The following is a 27,510-nucleotide window of genomic DNA, read 5'->3' on the forward strand; positions in this document are numbered from 1 at the left end:
AAATCCATGGAGAAACAGAGAGGGAGGAGGAGGGGGGGGGGGGGTAGGGTGAGGGAAGGTCTGCACAACCTTTTAGAGGTGGTTGGGGGCTGTATTGGTAAAGCCTAATTGAACACTCATACTCATTTTAAAATATTTAACGTTTTTTCCCCCCAATTTCTAACTATCCCTACATATCAATGGAAGGGGCCATGCATTTTCAACAGTTTTGAAGAAACATGTTCACGCGCCGCTCTCCCCCACCCCCAGTTCTTGACCATAGAGCAATAATAACAAATTTGAGAATTTGACTTCACCATTGCAATACTTTTGGAGGGCACTGTATGTGAGACAGTAAAGAACCAGTGCATTAGAATTCTTCCGTGCTGAGGGAGAAGCAGGCCCTGCATTTCAGCCTCCTGTCCTGCATTTCCAATTACTCTCAGTTTCTGATCAGGTTTTCACTAAGTTATTATATCAACTATTTTTATTTGCTGATGATAAAATGACTCCTTAAACTGCTGCCCAGGCCCAATGTTAATGCAAACTTTTGCAACCCCACATGATTAGTTTATATTGTGTATTTCAAGTGGTATTATAAGGTTCTTGCTTATTTAAAAAAAGGTTTTCTTCTCTCATTCCTCCCTTCCCTTCAAAACTAATTCTGAAAGCTTTTCTTATAAGGATGGCAGGATGTGTGATTGTTATATATTTCAAGGTTCAATATAATCAGTTATTTTCTGCGCTTTTAGGGAGGACATCTGCAGGGCACGGAACAAGTGTGACACACTCGGTGAGCGAATAGACCACACTTCATTTACACACGAGATTATGCAAGGACTTATTCAAATGCAATTGCAAATGATGCTGAATGTTTTGCCAATCCTGATGTCATTTTCAATATTCTGAGGACTAAAGCTGATTGTTCGAATCATATCTTTTGGATAATTTTTATTTTCATGCAGAGCTCCAGGTTCTTAAAAAAGCGTGAAAAAATGACGAATGTGTAGAAGAGACCAAGCTGACATGGAACAAAAGGCAAATAACATAAGTTTGGAGAGAAAGCAAAAAATATCATAAAGGATTGATGCAGTCGGTGAAAGTGGAGCAACCAATGTCAAATGCCGACCTATGTCTGCCTCCTTCAATCCTGAAGATTATGTTGCATTCATTCATTCATTCATTCATTGCACCACATTCTGCCTGGTGTTGGCTTAGTGGTTAGGGTGCCGGCTTGGGATCTTAGGATCCTGAGTTCGAATCCCGGTCGATTGTTGAATTAACACCAGGGGGGTTGACTCGGCTTGTCATCCTTCCGAGGTCGGCAAATTGAGTACCAGCTTGCTGGGATGACCGATTTCGAATCGGTACACTGTATCCTTGCGCATCGTAGGAGGCGACTAAGGGTTGGCGTCAGGAAGCGCACCCGGCCATAAAAACATTGCCTCAAACAGGGAACCATGATTGTCATGGGGTGGGGCCCACAAGGCTAACCCCCGCTCTAGCGGAGAAAAATGGCCTTAAAACGATCATTCATTCATTCATATTCAGTTCAGGGACCAAATGCGGTAATTGTGGTGGTTGACTTTACCAACAAAATGTAAACACGTCAAGAAACCCGGGGTGTTTGTGGGTTTAACAACAGCAATAATAACAACATTAATAACAGCATTAACAATACATGTTACCCTCACCAGAGGAGAGGTTATTACTCCCGCCAGGGAGTAATGCATTCGATCGTGTCCGTCCGTGTGTGTGTGTTCGTGTGTTTGTGAACAAGATATCTGGAAAAGTTCTGAACGGATTTGGATGAAAGTTGGTGGGATGATTGCCTTTGGGATAAGGAAGAATTGATTAGTTTTTGGTGTAGCTCAGGATATTATTCCGGATCCAGGAATTTTTTTGGGGCACGGAACATGGGGGTAGTGGATATGCCATTTACATTTTTTCTGTTTTACTGCATTAAAGCTTTTATTCTTATTCTTAAATGATGTTTTTCTCCTCTAATTCCGAGATATATCAAAATTAATTCTCTGACAGTTAGGGCCTACTTTCTTTTTTCATTTATTGTTTTGGGGAGAGGATGATTTTAAACAAAACGTATTATTCCAACTTGACCCACGGCAGGAGTATGCGCTCTCCTGTGTGGCATTCTCGTTGCATTTGAGTCCGTTTGTTTCTTTGTCTTTCTGTTTGTCTACTTGTTTGTTTGTCTTTTTGTCTGCACAGAATAAATATGATTTTCTCTGCCACCGTTGGTCCGATTGACAGGAATTTTCAACATAGGTGCAACTCCACCTGTCAATTTTTAAAATGATTATTATGACGTCATAGGTCATGTGGTACAGGTGCCATCTTGGAAAAAACGAAAAGCTTTGCACCTCTATATCTCCGAAAGTGCTGCATAGAAAAAATTGAGACATGGCTCATTGTAAAGAACTCTCCATGGGGAATAACATATGTTAATGATGATGTCATAGGTGCCTCAATTATGACGTCATAATTAGACAAGTACAAAACGTCATCCGATCAAGATGAAATTTATTGAGCGTCATTTAGGGACAAATTGGTGGGGGAAAAAAATAATGATGATGTCATCGGTCACGTGGTTTGGCCGCCATATTTGTTTTAACACAAAAGCCTTAAAAAACACTAAAAACACAGCCTGGCGAGGGTCTGCATTCTCTGATTGCTTTTTCTTGTTGAATTATGTTTTTATATGCCATTTACATTTTGTTTATATCATGTGTACAACAAAAGTTATAAAAGGTTCAAAGCTGGATATAAAGTTAATGGACTCCCTGTATATGTATGTATGTATGTATGGAAGAATAGCAGCAGGAGTATGGGCGATGTAGGTAAACAGATGTAAATGAAAACAGAAAATGTAAACAGAAAATTTTATGTATGTATATATATTGTTGCGGTGGTTCAAATCCCCACTCCTGACAACAATTTGTTGCGGTTTTTCAAATCCCCACTCCTGACAATTTGTTGCAGTTATTCAAGTTCCCACTCCTGACAACAATTTGTTGCGGGGGCCGGGTTCAAAAATCCCCCTCTTTGACAACAATTTTGTTGCGTGATTCCCCTCGGTTAATACCGGAGAATCACGAATACCTTCAAGGTGCACGGATCAAGGTGCACGCGCGTGCCGAAGAACCGCGCGATCGAACCCTCACTTTCCCAGTGAGGAATCACAATCACTTATGGGTGCCAAGCGGATTTGCACGGTGTGTAAAGCGGCGTTACCCCACGAGATTTATGGACCTGAGTCTAGTCAAATTTGGTCCCGGATGATGGCCTCTTTATCCAATTTGGCCAATGGAGAAAAGACGTACCGAACAGGTTGGAAAGTAACAACAGAATGTTCAGCCTTTTATTTTGAAGGCACAGAGAAACAGAGATGAAGATACATCTTACCAATTCTTACTTAATAATAACCCCGACTTGGCGCCTTCACACTCTGACACACACACACAGGGAAAAAGGACACTGGTTAAGGGCGTACCGATGTACGTGCTGGAATTGCCTCGCTGGTGACCACGTGGTCTGGTGTGCGCGGCTCGCAGTTCGATCGTGACATGCAGCCTAGATGAGGTAAATTCAGTGCAGGTGGGACGAGCTGCCACGCAGGCAGACAACTTCAGCTCAGGTGAGTCGTGTCGAAAGGTCAACGCTTGTAGGTCAGCCAGATGGCGCAAAAGATCGGCGCAGAAGTGATGGGTGTCGACGAAGAACAAAGGCCAAAACACGTGTCGTTTGGTGGAGCCAAAACAAGAGAGTCCAGAGCAGGGTGTCATCCACGTGGCAAAATCCCAGGCAAAGAGAATCGTGTTGTCCACGTGGCAAAATCCAAGGCAAGAGAGAACAGAGCAGGTCGTCGTCCTGAACGAAAATACAAAGCCAAGAGAACAGAGCAGGAGGTCGTCCTGTGCGCAGCGAAATCCCAGGCAAAAGAGAATGATCATGTGCTGGACTGGGATATTATCAGACCTGCCCACGCCCTTCAAAATGTTCCAGAGCCTCCCATTGGCTGAGGCTTGTCGCATCATGGCGACGGGTTCCCGGCTCGCCATTGGTCACCTGGGCCGTGCTTTTGGCCATGCCTTCCTGCTCATTAAAAATGGCTTCCCTTAACCAATGAGGGTTTGAAGATCCTGCCTAACTTCAACGCATATTCGTTTTGATTACTACACAATGGGAAAGGGCTAATCTTTACATTCAATAGAAAATAAGTAACTACTGCAGGCTACATGTTGTTGTGCAATTTAACTAAAGGGGGTTTGCCTTTATGGCACAACCGCAACAATATATATATATATATATATATATATATATATATATATATATATATATATATATATATATATATATATATATATATATAACCATTATACTCATATATACTATATCAGTTGAAGACAATGGTATATTTACCAGAGTTCAGCTTGAGAATCATAAAAGACCTTGTTGTTCATGATTGATGAATATTAAATTTCTGTATTTTAGATTCTTTTTTTAAAATCTGCAGGACTGGCTGAGGTTGGAACTATCTGTGATCCTTACCGCAGCTGCTCAATCAATGAAGATAATGGTCTCAGCACTGCATTCACCATCGCCCATGAGCTTGGCCATGTGTGGGTTCAAACAACACATTAGCACTTGCATTATGTCATCCTGCCTATAGTTTGGCTTAACAAAATCATTGATCACTTGTGTCTGATGTGAGATAGCCAATGCTTTTGGGAAAGGAATCTTAAAAGGTTTCATGATGTAATTAAAGCCCTTATGAAGTTCCACATTTCCTCATGATCAGAAACGTGTAAACACTAATGGATGAAGGAACTTTAATTATTTTTAATTTAATTACTGAATTATATCATTAAAGATAACTATTTATAAATTGGAAAATATGTTATTCAGAATGACTAAGTCCTTCCCTTTCAGCCTAACAAAGTTGATAGAATAGTTCTTGAATTATTTATTCTTTTATTATGTTCTTGTACACATGGATCTTGTCCTGAATTCAAGCCCCTATCATGCCATTGAATTAACCCATGGTGGGTTGACTCTGCCTGCCATCCTTCCGAGGTTGGCAAAATGAGTACCAGCTTACTGGGAAGAATGAGCCATTTGAGTATCTTGTGTTGGAGTGGCGACCCATCCAGAATTGTGCCCAATAGCCAAGAAACTGCTTCGGCAGCCCATGTGCATCAGAAGATTCAAAAAGGAGTGGTCATCATCATCATCACAAATGGATATCATGTCTGCATCATGTTCATACTCATGCACTCTGGGCTACTGCCAAAGTGCTAATTTTACACTTAGTCGGCCTCTTTATTGAGGACAATGAACTGGTGTCCCAAGCACACTATTTGGCCAGGGCACTGGAAGGCAATGTACTACCCTTTTTAAAAGGTACAATTTCATCTTTAATGTCCACAAACAAATGCTGATTTAATACCCTCTCCTAAGGACTACATACCTTTGATGCAACAACTTGCTTGTGAAGCACAAGAATGATATAGTCAGGTTCACTATGTTTTTTCGTTCAAAATTTTGGTAGATTAGCAAAACTATACATTTCTGGAATACTCAGAGCATGAGGAATCCAAAAATTAATGTTTACATTTGCGTAGACACCTTTGTGAAAATGCCCCTCAGGACAGTGATGAAGATCTGTAAAAGCATATTCCTGTACGGTGTAGACCTAGTAGATCCTGTGTATAGGACTTATAGTTCAATCTGATACTACCTATAACTTCCTATAACAACCTATAACTTCAAAGGACTTGCAATATCATGTATTATGTAATACAGTTATATCACAAATATAAAGACAATGGTTTTCAATTACCTTTGTTTGTTGCTTTTCTATAATCCTGAGCACTATTTTGAGGCCTTTATTGGATTCCTTAACCCAGAAAACATAGGATTAGCATATTTAATTAAGTTTCTAGGTTGACTAGAAGCCGAGATAGCGCAAAATATGTATTTTATGGCGGCCATTTTGAAAATCCAAAATGGCGGCCATGCAGGTGTCTGTGCAAATGCCAACATTGATTTTCGGATTCTCCATGCTCTGATGATTCCAAAAATGTACAGGTTTGCTAATCTCCCAAATTTTTGAACGAAATTATATTTGTTAACATAGTGAACCTGACTAATAGTTTATATATAGTACGGTCATGAAACCAACGTATATATATATATATATATCTAGCTTTGGAAAGACAAAAGGCAACACCACCCAAAAGTCCCCATGACCACTGAAAAAATATTCACATTCATATCTACTCTAAATCTTCTTGTGTATACAGCACATGGCTGTGAGTGTCATCATCTTCTGGGGGTGCAGCTGTACGGCTGATGCAACACCCCCTCCCCTGTAGGTTAGGATTAGGATAGGAATTTGGACTTTCACTCGGGTACTGGCGATAACTTGCCTACTCTTCGTGAAAGACACTTTGGGATCTTTAATGTCCACCAATTTTCGGATGTTTAATGTCCCCCATCTTTGGGATCTTTAATGCACACACATTGATGCCTCGCCCTACCTGCAAGACACCATGATGACAGTTTATAGCTTAATCGGGATTCAAACCCAGGCTAGACAGGTTAGAGGAGTGCGTGCATATCTCTAGGCCATCCTGTATTATACGAATACAATACATATACGAATATCCGCGGATACGAATACAATACATCCCTTACCATAAAACTCAAATATCAGAACGTTATGCAATACATAACTACAAAATGTACTACAAATTGTATGATGTACTACTGACTACAAAGTATATTATGTGTACACGCCTATAAATTATAATCTCGGAGTGTTGTGCAAATCCCTGAGCCTCAATCTTGTGTAGGAAAAAAGTGGTTAAATAATAGCCAAATAACCACATATAACAGCCAGACTGTGATTCATTGTAATAGCCAAGAGAGACAAAATCACATTACCAATCTCGCCTCATAGCTCCAACCACAATGCATAGGTTTGGGTTATTCTATAGGAAGGTAACCCAAACTGAATGCAATTCTGAACATGCAGCTTAAACAGATATCTCACTTACATAACTGATGGATACATTGGCCAATTTGCTCGTAAATCGTAATTAATAAGCAACCAACGTTTGGCTGTATTTGCTTTGACTTCCATTTCTAGACACTCAAAACTGTAAAAATTATTGTTGTTGTTGTTGTTGTTGTTGTCCTATAGCTCAAAACTGTAAAACTTATTTGGGCGGTTATCAATTTTTGGTTTTATATTGTTTCCCTATTGTTGTTGTCCTACTCAAAACTGTAAAAATACATTTGGGCGGTTATCAATTTTTGGTTTTATATTGTTTCCCTATTGTTGTTGTCCTACTCAAAACTGTAAAAATTATTTGGGCAGTTATCAATTTTTGGTTTTATATTGTTTCCCTGTTGCTGTTGTCCTACTCAAAACTGTAAAAATTATTTGGGCAGTTATCAATTTTTGGTTTTATATTGTTTCCCTGTTGTTGTTGTCCTACTCAAAACTGTAAAAAATATTTAGCCAGTTATCAATTTTTGGTTTTATGTTGTTGCCCTATTGTTGTTGTCCTACTCAAAACTGTAAAAAATATTTGGGCGGTTATCAATTTTTGGTTTTATATTGTTTCCCTATTCTTGTTGTCCTACTCAAAACTGTAAAAATTATTTGGGCGGTTATCAATTTTTGGTTTTATATTGTTTCCCTATTGTTGTTGTCCTTCTTAATTTGGTAAATTGGAAAATAATGTAGTTTAACTTTCTTTCTACCACCAATTTTCAACTCATGTCCTGTGGTTTGAGAGTGCATACAAGTCAAACTGCAAACAAACAAATAAACCCACAAGCCGAATTATAAATACTGTGGTGTAGTATGATACTATAGTTAATGTATTCTTACTGCAGTCAACTATTTACTACAGTAACTACACAAATTGTACACCACAGTAGAAATATATTTAATTCGCCCACAAATCGAGTTAACTATAGTTAATATGGAGTTACTACGATCTTACTACTATGTTGCTTTTGCCTGGTATTTTTACAATAATAGTTGCATTCACAAAGTAACTTTTGTTTTTTTCAATACACAAGTGAACGTAATTAGTAAGGAAATATATAAATGTATTTCTTATTACATACACTTCGTTATACCTTTTAAACGTGTCATGGACTCTTGTGTCTCGTTTATATAAACTTTTGACACCACACATACCACAATACACTGATAAATGGCTTCGCAGAGTCAGCATAAAGTTATGCTATCTCATCTCTCATCTAGTTTCCAAGAGTCCCGATGAAACACTTCTTCAACATGAAGTCACATGCCTCAATGGATGAAGTTGTTTGTTGACATGTAATGATTAAAATAACATGTAAGATTAGTTGCAGATGTGACGCAGGAAATCATGGCCAAATTACGGGCCACCGCTAATGCGCTGATACATGTTTGCAATCCGTGACAGGTTCAACATGCCCCATGATGATAATTACAAATGCCAGGAAGCGGGCCTCAAGAAACAATTCCATGTGATGGCTCCAACGTTGAACTACAACACGAACCCATGGACGTGGTCCTCATGCAGCCGCAAATACATCTCGGAGTTTCTCGAGTAAGTCTGTGCTCTTTCTCGATGAAGAAAAATAGTTTTTTAATTATGAGTTTTAAAAAATGCAGACAGATCAGTGGGCTCTGTTTTTTGTTTTTTTTACCGCTGCTCCTCCAGTCTATCGACCCTCTCTCTGCTCTGTCAACCCACTGAACCTCCCCCAGCTCCTCCAGGATGTATGCGTTATTCCAGTAACCCAATCTTGGTTAAACTCACAAAATACAGATTTATTGCACACTTCCACTCTTTAATTCCTCTTTTCTCCCTGTTGTGGAACTGCCTTCTGGAGATAGTCCATTTGCACTAATCCCTCCAGTGCTTCAAGAAAGCTGCACCACCATCTCACATCATCTCCTATTCTGACCCATGATTAAATCTACACCCATGAACCATACCTAACTTAACCATCTAAAACACCGAGCAGGACACTGACACTCGAATAATACAGTTATTCTATAGTAGTGATACTGCTGCTGACATTTAAACATTTTAAAGCCTTAGATAATTTTGCTGTAATTTTTCCTTAACAATGATCCCACTGAAGAATGATCTTAACAGAACAGACTATTTCAATTATGTATAAGATCAACAACTTTTTGATCGTTAGTCTGAAGGGTAAAAGTATGTGTTTAAACTTGGTTACACTTCTTACTTTGTTTGCCCAGATGTACAGTATGTTAAATTTCCAACTTTGTCTCCATGATTGTGTCTTCTTCACCGTACAACACACCAGCTGGTTTCCTCATCAGTGACAAACCTCAACACGAGGCTAAAAATCCCATAATTAATTGATCTAAGGTACACTACCGGTCAAAAGTTTTTGAACACCTCAATTTTTCCAGTTTTTATTGAAATTTAAGCAATTCAAGTCCAGTGAATAACCTGAAATGGTACAAAGGTAAGCAGTAAACTGCTCGAGGTTAAAAAAAAAGTTTAGGTTAGCAAAAACAGGAAAATAATGTAAATTGCACAGTTATATTGTAAAAAAAAAAGGCCTTCTTCAGGGAACAAGTAATGGAACAAGTAACAACAGCTGTTCTGCAGCAATGTAAGTAAATTAAGCCTTGAAAGTTGATGCAAACAATTCCTACAGGTGTCCCAACCTCTGTGATTCCTTGATTACAAACCCCCTGTCTGTATAAAAGCAGTATTGGAACAGACTGTTATTACAACCTTAGAAGCATTATTTGGACAATATTGCACTATGGGAAGTAGTATATTGGAAACTGGAGGAAACTCTGACAGGAAGAGGTCTGGCAGACCGAAAGCCACAACAGAATCAGAAGACAAGTTTCTGAGAGTCAATAGCTTGCATGATAGGTGGCTCACAGGACAACAGCTTCAAGCACAGCTTAACACTGGTCGAAGTAAGCAAGTCTCAGTTTCAACTGTGAAGAGAAGACTTCGAGCTGCAGGTTTGACAGGTCGAGTGGCAATAAGAAAGCCATTGCTAAGATGGGAAAAATAAGAAAAAGAGGCTTGCCTGGGCCATGAAGCACCGCCAGTGGACTACCGAAGACTGGAAGAAGGTCTTATGGACCGATGAATCAAAATTTGAAATATTTGGTTCATTATGCAGGGTTTTTGTATGCCATCGAGTAGGCGAAAGGATGGTTCCTCAGTGTGTGACACCAACTGTCAAACATGGAGGAGGAAGCGTGATGGTCTGGGGCTCTTTTGCTGGATCCAGAGTCAGCGACTTGCACAGAGTGACCTGCACCCTGAACCAAAAGTGCTACCGCAGCATTTTGCAGCGCCATGCAATACCCTCTGGTATATGCCTAGTTGGTCAGGGGTTCATCCTACAGCAAGATAATGACCCTAAACACACCTCCAGGCTATGTCAAAACTACCTTCGAGGAAAAGAACAAGACGGTAGGCTTCAAATCATGGAATGGCCAGCACAGTCTCCAGACTTAAACCCCATCTAGCTGGTTTGGGATGAACTGGACAGAAGGGTGAAAGCAAAGCAACCTACAAGTGCAACACATTTGTGGGAACCTCTGCAACAGTGTTGGGAAGAACTTCCCAAACAATATTTGATTTCCATAGTAGAAAGAATGCCACGAGTGTGTTCGGCGGTTATATCTGCAAAAGGTAGCTACTTTGCTGAGTCAAAAATTGAAATTAAATTTTGCTAAACAAAATGATTCTATGATTTCTTTTTTATCTCCAATTGTTTATTTGTTCTATGCTTAATTTCAGAGTACATTGAGACATTAAACTGTGTAAATTTCAATAAAAACTGGAAAAATTGAGGTGTTCTAAAACTTTTGACCGGTAGTGTACATGGGGCTACATAAAGTTTTATTTTTACTTGATTTGTGGTGGAGAAAACTAGCGGTTACTTTAATTTATCAAAGTTGCAAATAAATGTGTGATCTATGATTTTTGTGCACAACTAGAATGGCACTTGGCAGAGCGCATAACTCTGCAGGCTGAACAGTTTATGTTTTGTATCCCACTGATAGGCTGGATTTGCATGTGGACCTTAATCAAAATCGAATTTGCTTATTCTTGTCACCTAACCAACTCATCCACTTAGTTTTGTCATAACCCGTCCACAGCCTTTTAAAATATCATGTTATATATAGTTTTTGGCCCTATCTCTCAATGGTGAAGAATCACTTAAAAACTTCTCATATCCGGATCTGGATCTTCACCAAAATCTAATCAATTCGTCCTTTTCATGCACCCAGCCTGTCCACCAACTTTCGTCCGAATCAGTCCTTAACTTTTTGAGATATCCTGCTGAAAGGCAAACAGACAGACAAACATAAAGGGGTCAATACATAATGTCCATCCACTTCCAGTAGCGGAGGTAATTAAGATATGTATAATAAATAGCCCAGAGTAGGCCGAAGGTCATCTCTTGAGGTTGTAGTTCAGACCTCTGCTGATTTTGGAGCACCCCCTGGGAGCCCTCCTGATCCGCAATTGAAAAGTCTAAGACCGAGAGATCTTGTGGACCATCGAGTAGAAGGGCTGTATCGGGTTTCATAGCAATCAATTGTTAAATAAAGGACGAGTAGGGATCCGAGGTTTCAGTGAGTAACCTGCTCTGGGAACTCCCATGATCTAAAATCGAAATATAGAAGCCTGAGAGATTGTGTGGGTTACTGTCTTGTATTCATGTGTCAAGTTTCAGAACAATCTGTCAGATGATAAAGGACGAGTAGCAAAAATAGCAAAAAGTTAACAGACAGACAGACAGACGGATGGACAGACAGACGGACATCACTTAAGTTAATCTCTGAGTTTTCATAAATAGAGATGACTTAAAAAGTACAGCAAAGTGCAAAAAAAAAACATTTTAAAACTGCAGTTAAATCATAAAGTTGCTATTAGGTAAATTCAACTGAAAATTTTTTTTTTTCTAAAAAAAAACACTTTTCCTGAGCTATTCCTTCATAGCCAGGCACTTGACTTGAATTTTAATTGCATCAGAGATGGTCTGGTTGGTCGATGGACCCCTTGTGCACTTCCCACAAAATTTATTGACACTTATGTTTTTATACTGTTATGTTTGTAGGGGGTAGGCAGTGATTACCTTAGAACCAGGTAGATTTGTATAGATTAGTGTGCTCCGATTGTCATCAAGAAGAAGAACCACCATGTAATAAGTAGGGATATCATAGACCGTGTGTTCGGATTGAGGTGTACCTTCGTCCCCATTACGAGGAGTGGGGTATGTTAGCTAGCACAGGGATTATGGGTAATTATCCCTTGAATGTCGTTACCTCTGTATTTATTCATTTGTTCCTTTTGACCATACACTACACGTAGGGCTCGAATCCCACATTTAAACGCCCTAATAAAAACATACCGGAAGCCAGGACATTGAGCGCTGCCGCTGACAACCCCGACTTGAGAGGCACACATAGGTCTGGCAGGCCGAGGCCATGCCCCGAGGAGCCGTGATTGGACGGGGTTTTTGATTGACGGGAAGAACTGTAGGGAGCAACTTGCGGATTGGCGAAGCACGACCAATGATGTCAGGGTGGCGTGTAAAAAGTAGTTGGAGCAGCGGACATTTTCCCTTCTCGTTCTGGATGTTAAAGCGAACGGTTGTGCTTTCTCTCTGCATGGGGAGGCTTCATCATAAACGCCCACATTCCGATACTTTGCTGGTGGTCGTGAAGAGGCAGAAGAGCCACGGACGGAGAGCTGTAGTTTTCCAGGCAGGAATGACACGTGGACGAGTGCTGCAGGCTCGCTGCAGTGCGAGACACAGCGAGGCCCGAGTTCCCTCGGTTCCCGCCAACGAACGGGTGGTTCCCACCAACGAGCGAGCGGTTCCCGCCGATCCAAGATAGCCTCCCTCGTACGACCCCCGTGGTGCAGTTTGTTTCGATGGGAACATCTGAAATTCGTTAGTAGACACCCTTAGAAATATAAAATATAAGTGTCGCTAAATTTTCTGGGGAGTGCACAGGGGTCCATATAACAATTCCAGACTAACTAAGATGTGTGATACTGGATAGAAACTACTGTACATTGCAAAATATTAACATCTAGACCAGAGGTTCCCAACCTTTTTTGTGTTATCGCCCCCTTGGCTCCCAGAGCACATCCCCAGCACCCCCCTCCCTTTCACGAGGGTCGAGTGGTGGAGCGTGTGCAAGCAGGCTAGGAGGGTCTGGGGGCATGCCCCCTCCCCCCCAAAAAATTGATTTCTAGATGCTCTGTGGTGCATTCTGAGAGGTGTTTTTTCCTTTAATTGGCTATTTTGTTTGTATGAGAATTGGTAAATTATTACATAGAAAATGAGGAATTCCAAGTAGCCAACATGAACATTTAGTTCCATAGTTTTTTCTGTTCCTTACTGGCTCCCAACTACATCGTTTTTGGAAGAAGCAAACAAAGGTACTAACTTCCCTGAAAATGTCTGCTGCTCTTCTTCTGCTCCGATCGGATCATCTGATCATGTCCTTGTTAAAGTGGACATCTCTCTGACCATCCTCAGGGAGCCTGCTCAGCGTCGACGAGTCTGGCATTTCACTCAGGCCAACTGGCACGGTCTTCAAGCAGCCATCAATCATCTGGACTGGTCTCCCATTTCTACCACCTCTGACATCAACTCATCCTGGGAATTCTTCCAAAGTAAATTGCTCTCTCTCATGCACAGATTTATCCCATCTCGTCTTCAGTTGTCTTACCCTTCCTCCCGTCCATGGTACACGGAATCTTGTGGTGAGGCTGTTGCCCAGAAACAACTTGCCTTCGTCTCCTGGAAAGCAAATCCAACGGAAGGAAATCTCATTTCCTTTCACAAAGCCCGAAACAAGTGTGTGTCCACCCTCAGGAGAGCCAGGAAACAATATCTCTCCGTTCTCAAGACCGAACTCTCTTATCTGTCTCCCTCTTCCAAATCCTGGTGGCGTCTGGTCAAATCCGTTTCTGGTGTTTGTTCCCCCTCCATCCCCTCCCTTACCTCAAACGGCTACACAGCTGACTCCGCACGTGAAAAAGCTGAATGCCTCAACTCTGTGTTTGCCTCTAAATCTTGTGTCCCAAACCCATCCCTCTCTGTACCCACCATACCCAGTCGTACCCTGCTGCTCCTGGACTCCGTGTCCTTTCCTCCTGACAAGGTGGAAAAGTTTCTGTCAACCCTCGACTCTGATTCTGCAACTGGACCCGACGGCATCAGCCCACGGGTCCTAAAATCCTGCTCTGCTGCTCTATCTCACCCTCTCTCTGTTCTCTTCACCCTCTCTTTTGCTCAAGGTCAACTGCCATCTGCTTGGAAATCAGCCAACATCACCGCTTTGCACAAAAAAGGTGCAAAAACAGATCCTAGCAACTACAGACCAATCAGCCTTCTCCCAATTATCAGCAAAGTCATGGAATCCATCATTGCTTCGGATATGAAATCTTTCCTCTTCTCCAATGGCTTGATCTCTGATCATCAATTTGGTTTCAGACCAGGTCACTCTACTCTGGACATGCTGCTTCTGCTGTCTCAACAATGGATGGAGGTCCTCAATGCCAAACAGGAAATTAGAGCTGTCTCCCTCGACATATCACGTGCCTTCGACACGGTCTGGCACCCCGCTCTGCTCACCAAACTCTCCTCCTTTGGTATCCATGGAAATCTCCACGCATGGCTGGCGGACTTCCTCTCTAGTCGTCGTCAACGTGTGGCCCTGAATGGGTTTCTCTCATCTCCTCTTCCTGTTCAGGCTGGAGTTCCCCAAGGCAGTGTTCTGGGCCCCGTGGTTTTTCTGGTCTTCATCAATGATCTCTCTGACTCTCTCGAAAATCCTCTCTATCTCTTTGCTGATGACTCCACTCTCTGCCGCTCCATTCCTCTTCCCTCAGATCAGCAGTCTGCTGCCTCCTCACTCTCTGAAGACCTGGACAAAATCACAGACTGGTCAAACAAGTGGAACATGTCTTTCAATCCTGACAAATCTCACACTCTTACTATGTCTCTCCGAAAAGATCGACTGGACAACCCTCCCATCTACTTTCTCAACAATCCTCTCCAAGAAGTTCTGTCGCTCAAGATTTTGGGTCTCACTATCTGCCATGATCTTTCTTGGGAAAACCACATTTCCAAGCTGGCCTCCAAAGCCAGTCGCCGACTGGGCATCCTCCGTCGTGCGAAGTCCTTCCTCGGCACACCTGAGCTCCTCACCACATACAAGGCTTTCATCCGCAGCTCAATGGAATACTGTTCTCCCCTATGGGCCGGTGCTCCTGCCTCACACCTAGCTCGGCTTCACGCTGTTGAAACCAAAGCTTTCAGAATTATTGGAATCTCCCGCGATGAAGCTATCTCTGAGGGCCTTTCACTCACTCACCGCAGGCAGGTAGGTGGTCTTTCTGTCTTCTACCGACTCCTCTCCGGCCTTGCACCCCCAGCTCTCTCTGTGCTCTGTCCCCCAAATATTCCTACAGGTCGCACAAGATCTGCCAGAACCCTCTGATGGTTAAACTGCCGAAATCTCGGCTCTCTGCTCACCTTCACTCTTTCATTCCTCTTTTCTCCCGCCTCTGGAACAAACTCCCTCACTCCCTTCAATCCCACTCCTCCCTCCAGGTCTTTAAAACAGCTGTTCACCACCATCTCTTATCTTCCCCCATCCAAAACCTTGATCTTTTCTACCCCCGCTAATTCACCCCAGATCCACCTTGTTTGAAATTCCAACTTCTTTCCTGGAAGTCCTGGCAGTGTCCATATGTTTTATACCTCTCCCACCGCCCCCTTCCCACGCCCCCCCCCCCAAAGCCCTCGCCCTCTCTCAGATCTCTCGATGTCTCCATGTCTCTCGGTCCCTGCTCTCAAATGTTGTGTTTGTGTCCTTCCCCCTCTCTCCCCATCTTGTCTACCGCTCCCTATGTTATATGTTTTATGTGTCGGTTTGTCTTTCTGTGTGATTAATGTTCGCTCTTTCACGAGCCTCGACCTTGTATACAAAAAAAAAAAAGAAAAAAAAAAAGCAACATCGCTCGAATGATGCATGTTTGATATGAGATTTTAATATTATCAGTAGCAACACTATGGACAGCATAAAATAGAACTGTCACACAAGAAAACAGTATGAAAAGGTTCAAAGTCAAGAATATGTGAAAACTAAAAACCTCTGTTGTGTCTGTATTTAACGCAGTGTGTTATAATCTCGCAAAAAGAAACTCAATTTGACAACAACTCAGGTAATCAAAACTAGGGACGCGGTGCATGCACCGTAAAAGTGAATTAAAAACTCAGTGGGATAGCTGGCTGAAATTGCATTTTAGCTACCAATTGGGGGTATCCGTCGTTGAGTCACAGTCAGGGCACAGCGGAGGTCATCTTCCACGTGGAGTCGATTACACCGTTTCGATTTGATATTCAACAGCGTGGAAAACCCTGCTTCGCAGAGATAAGTAGACGAGAATGGCAGAAGCACCCGGATAGTTATCTGGCTGATATTAGGGTAGCGACCCATTCCCTCCCAAAACTCCGTCAAGCTCTTCTTTTCGAATGTGTCTTTGGCAAATGAATCGTTTCGGAGATCCAGGAATTCATCTTGCATTGCCTCCGGCATGCTCTCCACGCAAAGGTAGACAGAAAAAGGATTCCTCACAATTTTTGCCTCATTGTCGTCTAAATCAGGAAAATACTTATGAAATTCTAGCTCCAATGACTGCAGATGCTCAGGAATGTCATTTTTCAGTACGGGATCAAGCTCTTTTCCTATGCTGAATGTTCCCATGCCAGACACGGTAATGGACGTGAATCCACGCTTTATGTAATCGTCAAGATATTTTCTTTTTTTACTCCCAGAAGCCATAACGTCAAATCTGCAATAGGAAAAAAACAAAACAATATCAAAGTCAAAACAATGTAAAAAAAACCAAAACAATATTTAATTTTTAGTATGGTTCAAATTACCCCATGGCCCCCCGAGAAATACACCATGGCTCCCCAAGGGGCCATGGCCCCCAGGTTGGGAACCACGGATCTAGACATTTTGAGACAGTGGGCAAATCAACATGGCACATCATTTGGGATTTGAAGCTCAGACCTCAGCATCATGAGCTATGTTGACAGATGGTCATTCAAGTCGGCAATTATTGAATGAAGAACTAGTTTTGCTGGTGAAGGAAAGTGTCGATCTGCGTCAGCAGACAAGTAGAACAATGGATGAAATCAACAGGACGTTGATGGAGGTATGCTAACTGCCATCTGTGGGAAGAAAGGAGAAGTTGATGTTTCGAGCATTGACCCTTAGTTGGAGCAAATGAGGTCCGATGAACGGTTAAATTCTGAAATGTCATCTTCTCTTTGCTTCCCACAGTGGTTGACCACTCCTTTTTGCATCTTAAGATGCATATGGCTGTCGAAGCAGTTTCTTGGCAAGGGTTGTACTGGGTGGTTTGCCATTGCCTTCCCAGCAGTAGTTAGGGCAGGAATTTGTAATTTGATCAGGGTTCAGGGCGATTACTCGTCTATTCTTCATGAAGGACATCGTGGAATCTTGCCACCAATGAATGCTGGCAGACGGGATGCCCAGTTTGATGTCCACCCGAGGAATGGAACACACATTGATAAATCACCCTGCCTGTGAAACACCAGAATAATAGTTGATACAGTGCCTATAGAAAGTATACACCCCCTTTCAAATTTTTCACCTTTTGTTGCCTTATCGCCTGGAATTAAATTGCATTAAATCAGACTTTTTCCACCTTTATTTACACATCGTAACCCACAACTTCCAAGTGAGAAACAAATTCTATAAATTTCATAAAATTCATTTTAAAAAATACAAAACTGGATTTTCTTGGTTGGACAAGTGTCCACCCTCCCGAGTTAATACTTGGTGGAAGCACCTTTGACAGCAATTGCAGCTGTGGGCCTGTTGGGATAGGTCTCTACCAACTTTGCACACCTTGATTGGGCAATATTTGCCTATTCTTCTGTACAAAACTGTTCAAGCTCAGACACGTTGTGTAGGGCGTGTTGATGGACAGCAATCTTCAAGTCATGCAACAGATTTTGATTGGATTTAGGTTGAGGCTCTGACTAGGCCACTCAAGGACATTTATCTTTTTGCTCATTAGCCACTCCAATGCAGCTTTGGCTGTGTGCTACGGGTCGTTGTCATGCTGAAAGGTGAACTTCCATCCCAATTTCAGCTTTCTTGCAGAGGGCAGCAGGTTTTCCTCTCGGATTTTTTTGTATTTTGCTCCATCCATTTTCCCTTCTATCCTGACAAGTGCTCCAGTCCCTGCTGATGAGAAGCATCCCCATAACATGATACTGCCACCACCATGCTTCACAATAGGGATGGTGTACTTTGGGTGATGTGCTGTGTTGGGTTTGCACCAAACTTAACGTTTTGCATTTAGGCCAAAAAGTTCCATCTTGGTTTTGTCAGAACACAAAACGTTTTACCACATGGCTTCAGAATCTCCAGAGTATTTTTTTGCAAACCTCAAATAGTACTTAAGGTGGCCTTTTTTGAGTAATGGCTTCCTTCTTGCCACCCCACCGTACAGGCCAGACTTGTGCAGTTCTTGGGATATTGTTGTCTTTGCCATAAAGGCCTGTAGCTCTTTCAAATTTGTCATCGGCCTCTTGTGGCCTCTCTGATCAGTCTCCTCCTTGCTTGGTCTTCCAGTTTGGAGGGACGGCCTGATCTAGGCAAGGTCTTGATGGTACCATACGCCTTCCACTTCTTAATGATTGCCTTAACTGTGCTCCAAGGATATTCAAGGCCTTTGAAATATTTTTATACCCATCCCCTGATCTGTGCCTTTCCACAACTTTATCCCAGAGGTCTTTTGAAAGCTCCTTGGTGCTCATGGTTGAGTCTTTGCTGTGAAATGCACTTTCCAGCAGAGGAAACCTACAGAAACGGCTGATTTTATTCTGAAGTAATCAGAATCACCACAATTTAACACAATTAACTATTTAATTAATTAATTGATTGATTTAACACAATTCACAATTAATTGGAAGCCAATTAACTTGGTGTGTGATTTGCCAATTTTTGGCAATTTGCAATTGCTATTATAAGCAATATCGACTGGACAACCCTCCCATCTACTTTCTCAACAATCCTCTCCAAGAAGTTCTGTCGCTCAAGCTTTTGGGTCTCACCATCTGCCATGATCTTTCTTGGGAAAACCACATTTCCAAGCTGGCCTCCAAAGCCAGTCGCCGACTGGGCATCCTCCGTCATGCGAAGTCCTTCCTAGGCACACCTGAGCTCCTCACCACATACAAGGCTTTCATCCGCAGCTCAATGGAATACTGTTCTCCCCTATGGGCTGGTGCTCCTGCCTCAAACCTGGCTCGGCTTCAAGCTGTAGAATCCAAAGCTTTCAGAATCATTGGAATCTCCCGCGATGAAGCTATCTCTGAGGGCCTTTCACTCACTCACAGGCAGGCAGGTAGGTGGTCTTTCTGTCTTCTACCGACTCCTCTCCGGCCTTGCTCCCCCAGCTCTCTCTGTGCTCTGTCCCCCAAATATTCCTACAGGTCGCACAAGATCTGCCAGCCACCCTCTGATGGTTAAACTGCCGAAATCTCGGCTCTCTGCTCACCTTCACTCTTTCATTCCTCTTTTCTCCCGCCTCTGGAACAAACTCCCACACTCACTTCAATCACACTCCTCCCTCCAGGTCTTTAAAACAGCTGTTCACCACCATCTCTTATCTTCCCCCATCCAAAACCTTGATCTTTTCTACCCCCACTAATTCACCCCAGATCCACCTTGTTTGAAATTCCAACTTCTTTCCTGGAAGTCTTGGCAGTGTCCATATGTTTTATACCTCTCCCACCCCCCCCCCCCCCTTCCCATGCCTCCTCCCCAAAGCCCTCTCCCTCCCACATTTCTCTCGATGTCTCCATGTCTCTCGGTCCCTGCTCTCAAATGTTGTGTTTGTGTCCTTCCCCCTCTCTCCCCATCTTGTATACCGCTCCCGATGTTATTTGTTTTGTGTGTCTGTTTGTCTTTCTGTGTGATTAATGTTCGCTCTTTCACGAGCCTCGATCTTGTATACAAAAAAAAAAAAAAAAAAATAAATAAGGGGGGTGGACACTTATCCAACCAAGATATTGTAGTTTTCTATTTTTAATTAATTTTCTTTAATTTGTAGAATCTGTTTTTCACTTGGAAGTTGTGGGTTACGATGTGTAAACAAAGGAGGAAAAAGTCTGATTTAATGAATTTTAATTCCAGGCTATAACGCAACAAAAGGTGAAATTTTTGAAAGGGGGTTCAGACTTTCTATAGGCCCTGTAGTTGGGTTAAACGCAGGATAGGCAGTTTAGAGGTGAGTGTGCGTCCCTCTCGGCCATCCTGCCAGCCTAAACACCAACACTATGAAGACATATTCTCTCAAATGATTTATCTTCATATATTACTCGCCCTTTTATAAACAAAAGTCCAGTTCAACATTCATTGGAGGCACACTCGAAACATGAATTAATTGCATCTCACAAATAAGGAAGCTTTCCAAGTCAGTTAACAATTGATATTGCCTAGATTTATAATACGGGTTCATTACTTACGTACACAATTTATTCTTGCCGTAACTTGTATTTTGATTACGAAAAGTTAATTTCCAATGTTGCAGTCACGTCATATAGTGGCCATGCATCTCTCTTTGATGCACAGCACGGGTTATGGGGAATGTCTCCTTGACGAACCTCGGGCAAGACCATATGATCTTCCACAGCGCTCCGCTGGGCAGCTTTTTGATGCCAACAGGCAGTGCGAGCTCATGTTCGGACCGGGTTCCCAGGTCTGCCCATACATGGTGAGTCTGCTTCAACTCTCTGACTTTTTTTGGCTTCAAATATCCTCGTCGGCCTGCAGCCAGTTCTCATTAACCCTGTTAATTAATCAGTGCACTTACATCAGAGTTAATGAAAACGAAATACTGCATATATAACCAAACATGGATTCAAGAAAAATGTTGAAGTGAAAAGAAAACGCAAGTGGAACTAAGTTAAAGGTTCTGCTCATTTAATGAGGTGGGATACTCAGAATGTTCAAAATGTTCTTCGAATGATGTACTCACAATCATTCAAGAAATGCTCACTTTCTTCTCAATTCAGAAAATGTAAGGAAATGTAATTAGTGATTTTAAAAATCCTTATTAATTATTTTTACTAGCAACGGTACCCGCCCTACGGGCGGGGCTTCAATTGGAAGGCCCAAATGAAAAGGCAAAATATCATAAATTGAAGGCTTTTTTATTTTAAACGATTTATATAAACATCTGTTGAATCATATCACACGCAAATCATCAAAATCTAAACAGTATTTGAAAAATCATATCGGTAAATATTATTCCATCGTGTTTGGAAAAATTGGAAAATTGGGAAAACAACATAGCCTATTTTACTGCAGGGGGTCCCAGCATTACCCACCTAAAATATCGTTGCGACCGGTTCAGCCGTTTTTGCGGTACCTGGGAACAGACAGACAGACAGACTTGGTGAATTATAGTAAAATTGGAAAAAATAACAAAATGTCATTTCATGAACTGTTGTGTCTCATTGAGAATATTTTGAACTCCCCACGCACAGTAAGTACATGCGAATAGATAATGGGATAGAGCTTCTTGTATATTCTCGGCTGTCATAATTTAGTTTTCTTTCATGACACTGTTTAGTTGTTCTCACATATATTTTCAAGTTAAGATTCTCAGATTCAAGTGAAGATTTGGATCAGATTGTGATGAGGGATTGCCACCATGGCATATTGACCTTAATATGGAATATGCAATATGAATATGGCATAATATGAATATTAATATGAAATGTTGTTCTGTTGAGAATTTAATTTGATGCCCAAACAACCTTTGCTTTGCTTCGTGGAATGCATTATTTTACATTTTGCTACCTAATGGTGTTTGGGGGCTGGCAGCATGGCATACAGGTATGCATATTCGCCTCTAACCTGTATAGACTGGATTAGAATCCCAACACATCTGTAAACTGTCACCCCGGTGTTTCACACGCAGGGTGATTCATCAGTGTGTGTGCCATCCCTCGGATGGACGTTAAACGGTCATCCCATCTGCTAGCATTAGTTGATGGACATTAAAGAATCCTTTGCAAAGAGTAGGTTTGCTATCGCCAGCACAATGGACAAATTCCAAATTCCTGCCATAACCTACAGAGGGCACTGCATCAGTGGCACAGCCACAACCTCAGCCAATGATGCTACCCCGCAGCCTTGTGCTACATATGAAAGAAGAAACACCTGAACACATGGTCCATACTATTCTTACCACATTCTAACTATGGATCCTCCCTTTCCCCTTCCACATAACACAGCCCGCTGTCTGGAACCTTATGCTCTTGCCAACGTTCCCCATTGATAACCCAACATTCTGGCCTTTATACCTAGTGTCACACACTAAATGATATTATCCACGAAATTAGAGAGGGCTGTCGGAGGTGAGGCGCTGATACCTTACCTATACTTCTTTACCATACTATTCCCAGTTGTTACAAATCTCAACAATCACTAAATGTACAAAATTTCAACCCACACCTTTCCAGTGTTCTCTTCAGATGTACATAAGGGGAGGCAGAAGGGCTTGGGGGGAAGAGGATGGCAATAGATAAAAACAAACAAACAAACGGGTAGGCCTACCTTAACAAACCTTAAGAGCCTATCTTCACAGACTAAACCGATTAAAAATCCCATCTAATTGACTACGTCTCCCAATGGATGTCACCTGCTTCAGCTGTCGACTGACCCAAAACCCAATTAAAAAACTACCTTTCAAATCCTGTGGCCGATCTGCCCTCCAGAGCACATATCAGGTCACATGTGACCGAATGTAACATTCCAATAATTACAACAATAATATTTCTAGTCTTCAATTGTTCTTTCAAGGGCATGGCCTCACAATTGACCTGCAGGTGTGGCCTCAACTCGGCAGCAGGGAGGTCCTATAATATTTTGGTAGGGGTGTATCAATGTGTGTTTGTCTACAGAGTAAACAAAGTCCCCAAACAAATTATTCCCTTGGCACCCTTCCTTGACCTCCCATCTGCCAACACCACAACAGCTCCCTTTGATGTATACCCCACCCAAGGGGGTTGCACTTCTTGGCCTTTCCATGGTCACCAGGGGTCTTTCCACCCCATGGCCAACCGATCCAAACCTCCTCAAGGCGAGTTCTCCACTCCCAGTTGCACACTGTGCCACCGGGGGTGAGGCATGGCAAGGGGCCACAGTCATCGCTCTCCTCAAGAGCCTCATAAATCTGTGGACACACACCAATTCCACACCAACAACAGTCAAGTCCCATTTTTCAGGAATTGTGACACCCCCAGGCATTTCTGAGTAAAATTTGGCAGATACTTTTTCCAAAGGATTTGGGGTGGCTGAATCCAAGTTTGCTGTCTGCCAAGCTGAAAAATTGATGGTTAAGATTTTATAAGCAAAAATCCAAAATGGCCACCAAAATGTAGACTGAAGGCCATATTGGCATAAATTGTATGTGAAACAACAAAGCATCACGTGTTGGTGGAAGGACCCCTGGGGCATGAGTCTTTACAGAGGGTCCGTTATCATGTCAGAAGGTCTGCAAACACTGGTGCTCTGAGCCAGAGGTCTGAGACCTCATGAACAACCGAAACGATGTTGAATTCACGATACTGCGTTCAGAATTATTATTACCATTTACGATCCCCCAAGGATCACCCATCTGCAAGCCAAAATTGGCAGTTGTTAATGAGGGAAGGTAAAAAGCGGGAAGACGTATCTTCACAAATTCATGGTTTATTATAAAGGAAATACAGGGAATAAGGAACTCTCCTCATGGACCACGTGCTTGTTGTCTTGCCCCGCCCCCTTTATCTCCTTTTTCTTCTACCTCTCCAGCCGATACTCACTTTTCCAACTCTAGTTTCCTCCATACTCATTCAACCCTTTCTCCTTCTTTCTCAGATCCACGCCCTCATTTAAGGGACTTTTCCCAGATTGTTTTTCACGGTTTTGTTTAAATATTATTTAAATATGTTTAAACTTTCCCCTGCAGTGTTTTATTCAGTGGTTTATTACAACACGCTGTTTTTCTTCCTATTTAAAATGCTTTTTTCAATTTTCTCTTCAATTAATTCCACTTCAAAGAAAATTCAATCTCTTACAGTTCTTCCTTTCTACATGCTCTAAACTCACCTTCATTCCACCCCTCCTCACTTCTGACATCAAATCCTTCCTCTTCTCCAATGGCTTGATCTCGGATCATCAATTTGGATTCAGACCAGGTCATTCTACTCTGGACATGCTGCTTCTGCTGTCTCAACAATGGATGGAGGTCCTCAATGCCAAACAGGAAATCAGAGCTGTCTCCCTTGACGTATCTCGTGCCTTCGATACGGTCTGGCACCCCGCTCTGCTCACCAAACTCTCCTTGTATGGTATCCATGGAAACCTCCACGCATGGCTTGCAGACTTCCTTTCTGGTCGCAGTCAACGTGTGGCCCTGAATGGAATTCTCTCTTCTCCCCTTCCTGTTCTGGCTGGAGTTCCCCAAGGCAGTGTTCTTGGCCCTGTGCTTTTTCTGGTCTTCATTAATGATCTCTCCAACTCTCTGGAAAATCCTCTCTATCTCTTTGCTGATGACTCCATTCTCTGCCGCTCCATGTCCCAACCCTCAGATCGGCAGGCAGCAGTCTCTTCACTCTCTGCAGACCTGCAAACTATCACAAACTGGTCAAACAAGTGGAACATGTCTTTCAATCTGACAAATCTCACACTCTCACTTTGTCTCTCCGAAAAGACCGTCTGGATAACCCTCCCATCTACTTTCTGAACAATCCTCTTGAAGAAGTTCTGTCACTCAAGCTTTTGGGTCTCACTATCTGCCATGATCTTTCCTGGGAAAACCACATTTGCAAGCTGGCCTCCAAAGCCAGTCGCCGACTGGGCATCCTCCATCGTGTGAAGTCCTTTCCAGGCACTTCTGAGCTCCTCACCACATACAAAGCTTTCATCTGCAGCTCAATGGAATACTGCTCTCCCCTCTGGGCTTGTGCTCCTGCCTCACACCTAGCTCGGCTTCACGCGGTTGAAACCAAAGCATTCGGAATCATTGGAATTTCCCACGATGAGGCTGATTCTGAGGGCCTTTCTCTCTCTCACCGCAGGCAGGTATGTGGTTTTTCTGTCTTCTACCGACTCCTCTCCGGCCTTACTCCTTCCTGTTCTGTCTGTGCTCTGTCCCCCAAATATTCCTACAGGTCGCACAAGATCTGCCAGTAACCCTCTTCTGGTGAAATTGCCAAAATCAAGACTCTCTGCTCACCTTCACTCCTTCATTCCTCTTTACTCCCACCTATGGAACAAACTTCCACACTCTCTTCAAACCCACTCCTCCCTCCAGGTCTTTAAAACAGCTGTTCACCACCATCTCTTATCTTCCCCCATCCAAAACCTTGATCTTTTCTACCCCCATTAAAACACCCCAAATCCGCCTCTTTAAACCCCCAACTTCTTTCCTGAAATTTCTAGAAGTGTTCATTTGCTTTATACCGTGTACCCCTCCCTCCTCCCCCAGCCCTCCCCCTCCACAGATCTACCGATGTCCCTGTTCTCTACTGTTGTTGTGCTTGTGTGCTTCCCTCTCTCTCCCCCTCTTGTCTCCCACTCCCTTCATTGCATGTTTTATGTGTCTGTGCATGTTTTCATGTTCAATGTGTTGGCTCTTACACGAGCCTCGATTCTGTATGCAAAAAAATAATAAAAATATAGGAAGAACAGGACAATCAATAAATGATGGAACAGATCAGGTGGTCGACAGATACAGGTAGGAGGGAGGAAAACCCAATGTTATGTACAAAACGGATAACCCTCTAATGGCGTCAGGAATACCGCCAAGATACAAACGGAGCAGACGAAGACTTAGAGCAGGTACGAGTTGGTATCTGGGCCTGCTCTGACACTTACAGACAGGAGTGTCACAAGGCGATGTGTGGCTCAGGACAAGAGAATGGATGGCATTGAGGAATGGCAAGAAGAAGGTCAGGAGATGGGGAAGGCGGCCAAGCAGAGAAAGAGGGATGTCTCCTCCTCTGTCCCAAATGCTGAACTGTAATCGGCCGCATGCATGCATGGACATAGCCTTGTCCTCCTCTGTGACTGACTTCATGGGTGGTGAGTCCCGTTATTGGTCGTCTGAAGTCTGGGCGGCGCCATCTTCCGGACTGACCTGCCCTGTGGGGTGGCCCCTCATATAATTGTTCCACACTCAGCTGGACCTTCGCAGCTTACTATAATGTCCCAGCCTGCAGTTTTTGGCTGAATGGCCCATGTTATTGTCCATTATGAGTGTGGTGCACGTTGCATGTGCCTTTTGTGCCCGAGTCCTCCACTTGGCATTGCCTGTACAGGAGGGTTTACGCAACACAACCTTACCCTACCCTGTTATTGCCTACAATCACTGCCTATATAAGACTACCCCCATCAGTGGACATATTACATTTGTACCCCTGCCAAATCCCTAATATAAGAGTAATTCTAACATACTCGAACACACTGGCCATACTATTCTTACCACATTATAGCTATGGTACCCTCCTTCCCCTCTACTCCCTTCCACATACAGTCATGTGAAAAGGTAAGTACACCCCATGTAAAGTTTAGACTTTTTCAACATATTTCAACATACAGCTATTTGATCTTCATTTCAACAATATTGATAGATAAAGGTGATATTGTGGCGGAAACAAAAGCCCACTGGCGTGGTGACATCATTCCGCGCACCAAGTGGGCGGTGGCCACGCCCGAGGGGTAGGCGTGGCCTCATGATATACACCGGGCGCGCAGCCCGGAGCGCGCCAGTGTTACAGTGAGCTCCTGAAATAAAGACGCTTATAAGTTACCGCTTGTCCGCTTCCTCCTTGCTCGCAAGCAGCGCGCGTAACGCCGCGCTTTACTGGTGAGGCCCTTGACGTTGGATCTGCCGGAGCGATCCTTCCACACGCGACGCCATTGCCATGGCCAACTTCATCAAACTTCCCGAATTTTGGGAGGCTCAGGCTGAAGTCTGGTTCGTCCAGGCCGAAGCCCAATTTCAGCTTCGGCGCCTCACCGGCGATGACACGCGCTATTGCCACGTCGTCGCCTCCCTCGGGCCCGGCACGGCCGCTCGAGTTGTGTCCGTCCTTCGCCACCCACCGGACGGCCACAAGTACGAGGCACTCAAGCGGCTACTCCTAGCTACGTTCGGCCTCACGGACGACGCACGGGCCGACCGCCTCCTGGATCTCCGCGAGCTCGGTGACACGCGCCCGTCGGTCCGAATGGACCATATGCTGTCACTGTTGGGCGACGAAGCCCCCGGTTCTCTATTCCGGGCGCTTTTCCGTCGCCAACTTCCAGCGCAGGTTCGCCTCGCGTTGGCCGGGACCGGGCTAACGGAACCCCGAGCATTG

The 27,510-nt window shown here is 43.2% G+C and overlaps 1 protein-coding gene across 1 annotated transcript in view; it reads left to right on the top strand.

Moving 5' to 3' along the window:
- The window catches only part of LOC137424913 (A disintegrin and metalloproteinase with thrombospondin motifs 9), a 218,665-nt gene that overhangs the window by 62,885 nt on the left and 128,270 nt on the right, over positions 1-27,510 (top strand). The window contains exons 7-10 of the mRNA XM_078776082.1: positions 732-772; positions 4,514-4,619; positions 8,466-8,612; positions 20,726-20,867. Coding sequence (XP_078632208.1) covers positions 732-772; positions 4,514-4,619; positions 8,466-8,612; positions 20,726-20,867 — 436 coding nt within the window. The remainder of the gene's footprint in view (positions 1-731; positions 773-4,513; positions 4,620-8,465; positions 8,613-20,725; positions 20,868-27,510) is intronic.

Source organism: Myxine glutinosa, chromosome 4, assembly GCF_964187855.1.
Source record: "Myxine glutinosa chromosome 4, kmMyxGlut1.1, whole genome shotgun sequence".
Classification (NCBI taxonomy): Eukaryota; Metazoa; Chordata; class Myxini; order Myxiniformes; family Myxinidae; genus Myxine; species Myxine glutinosa.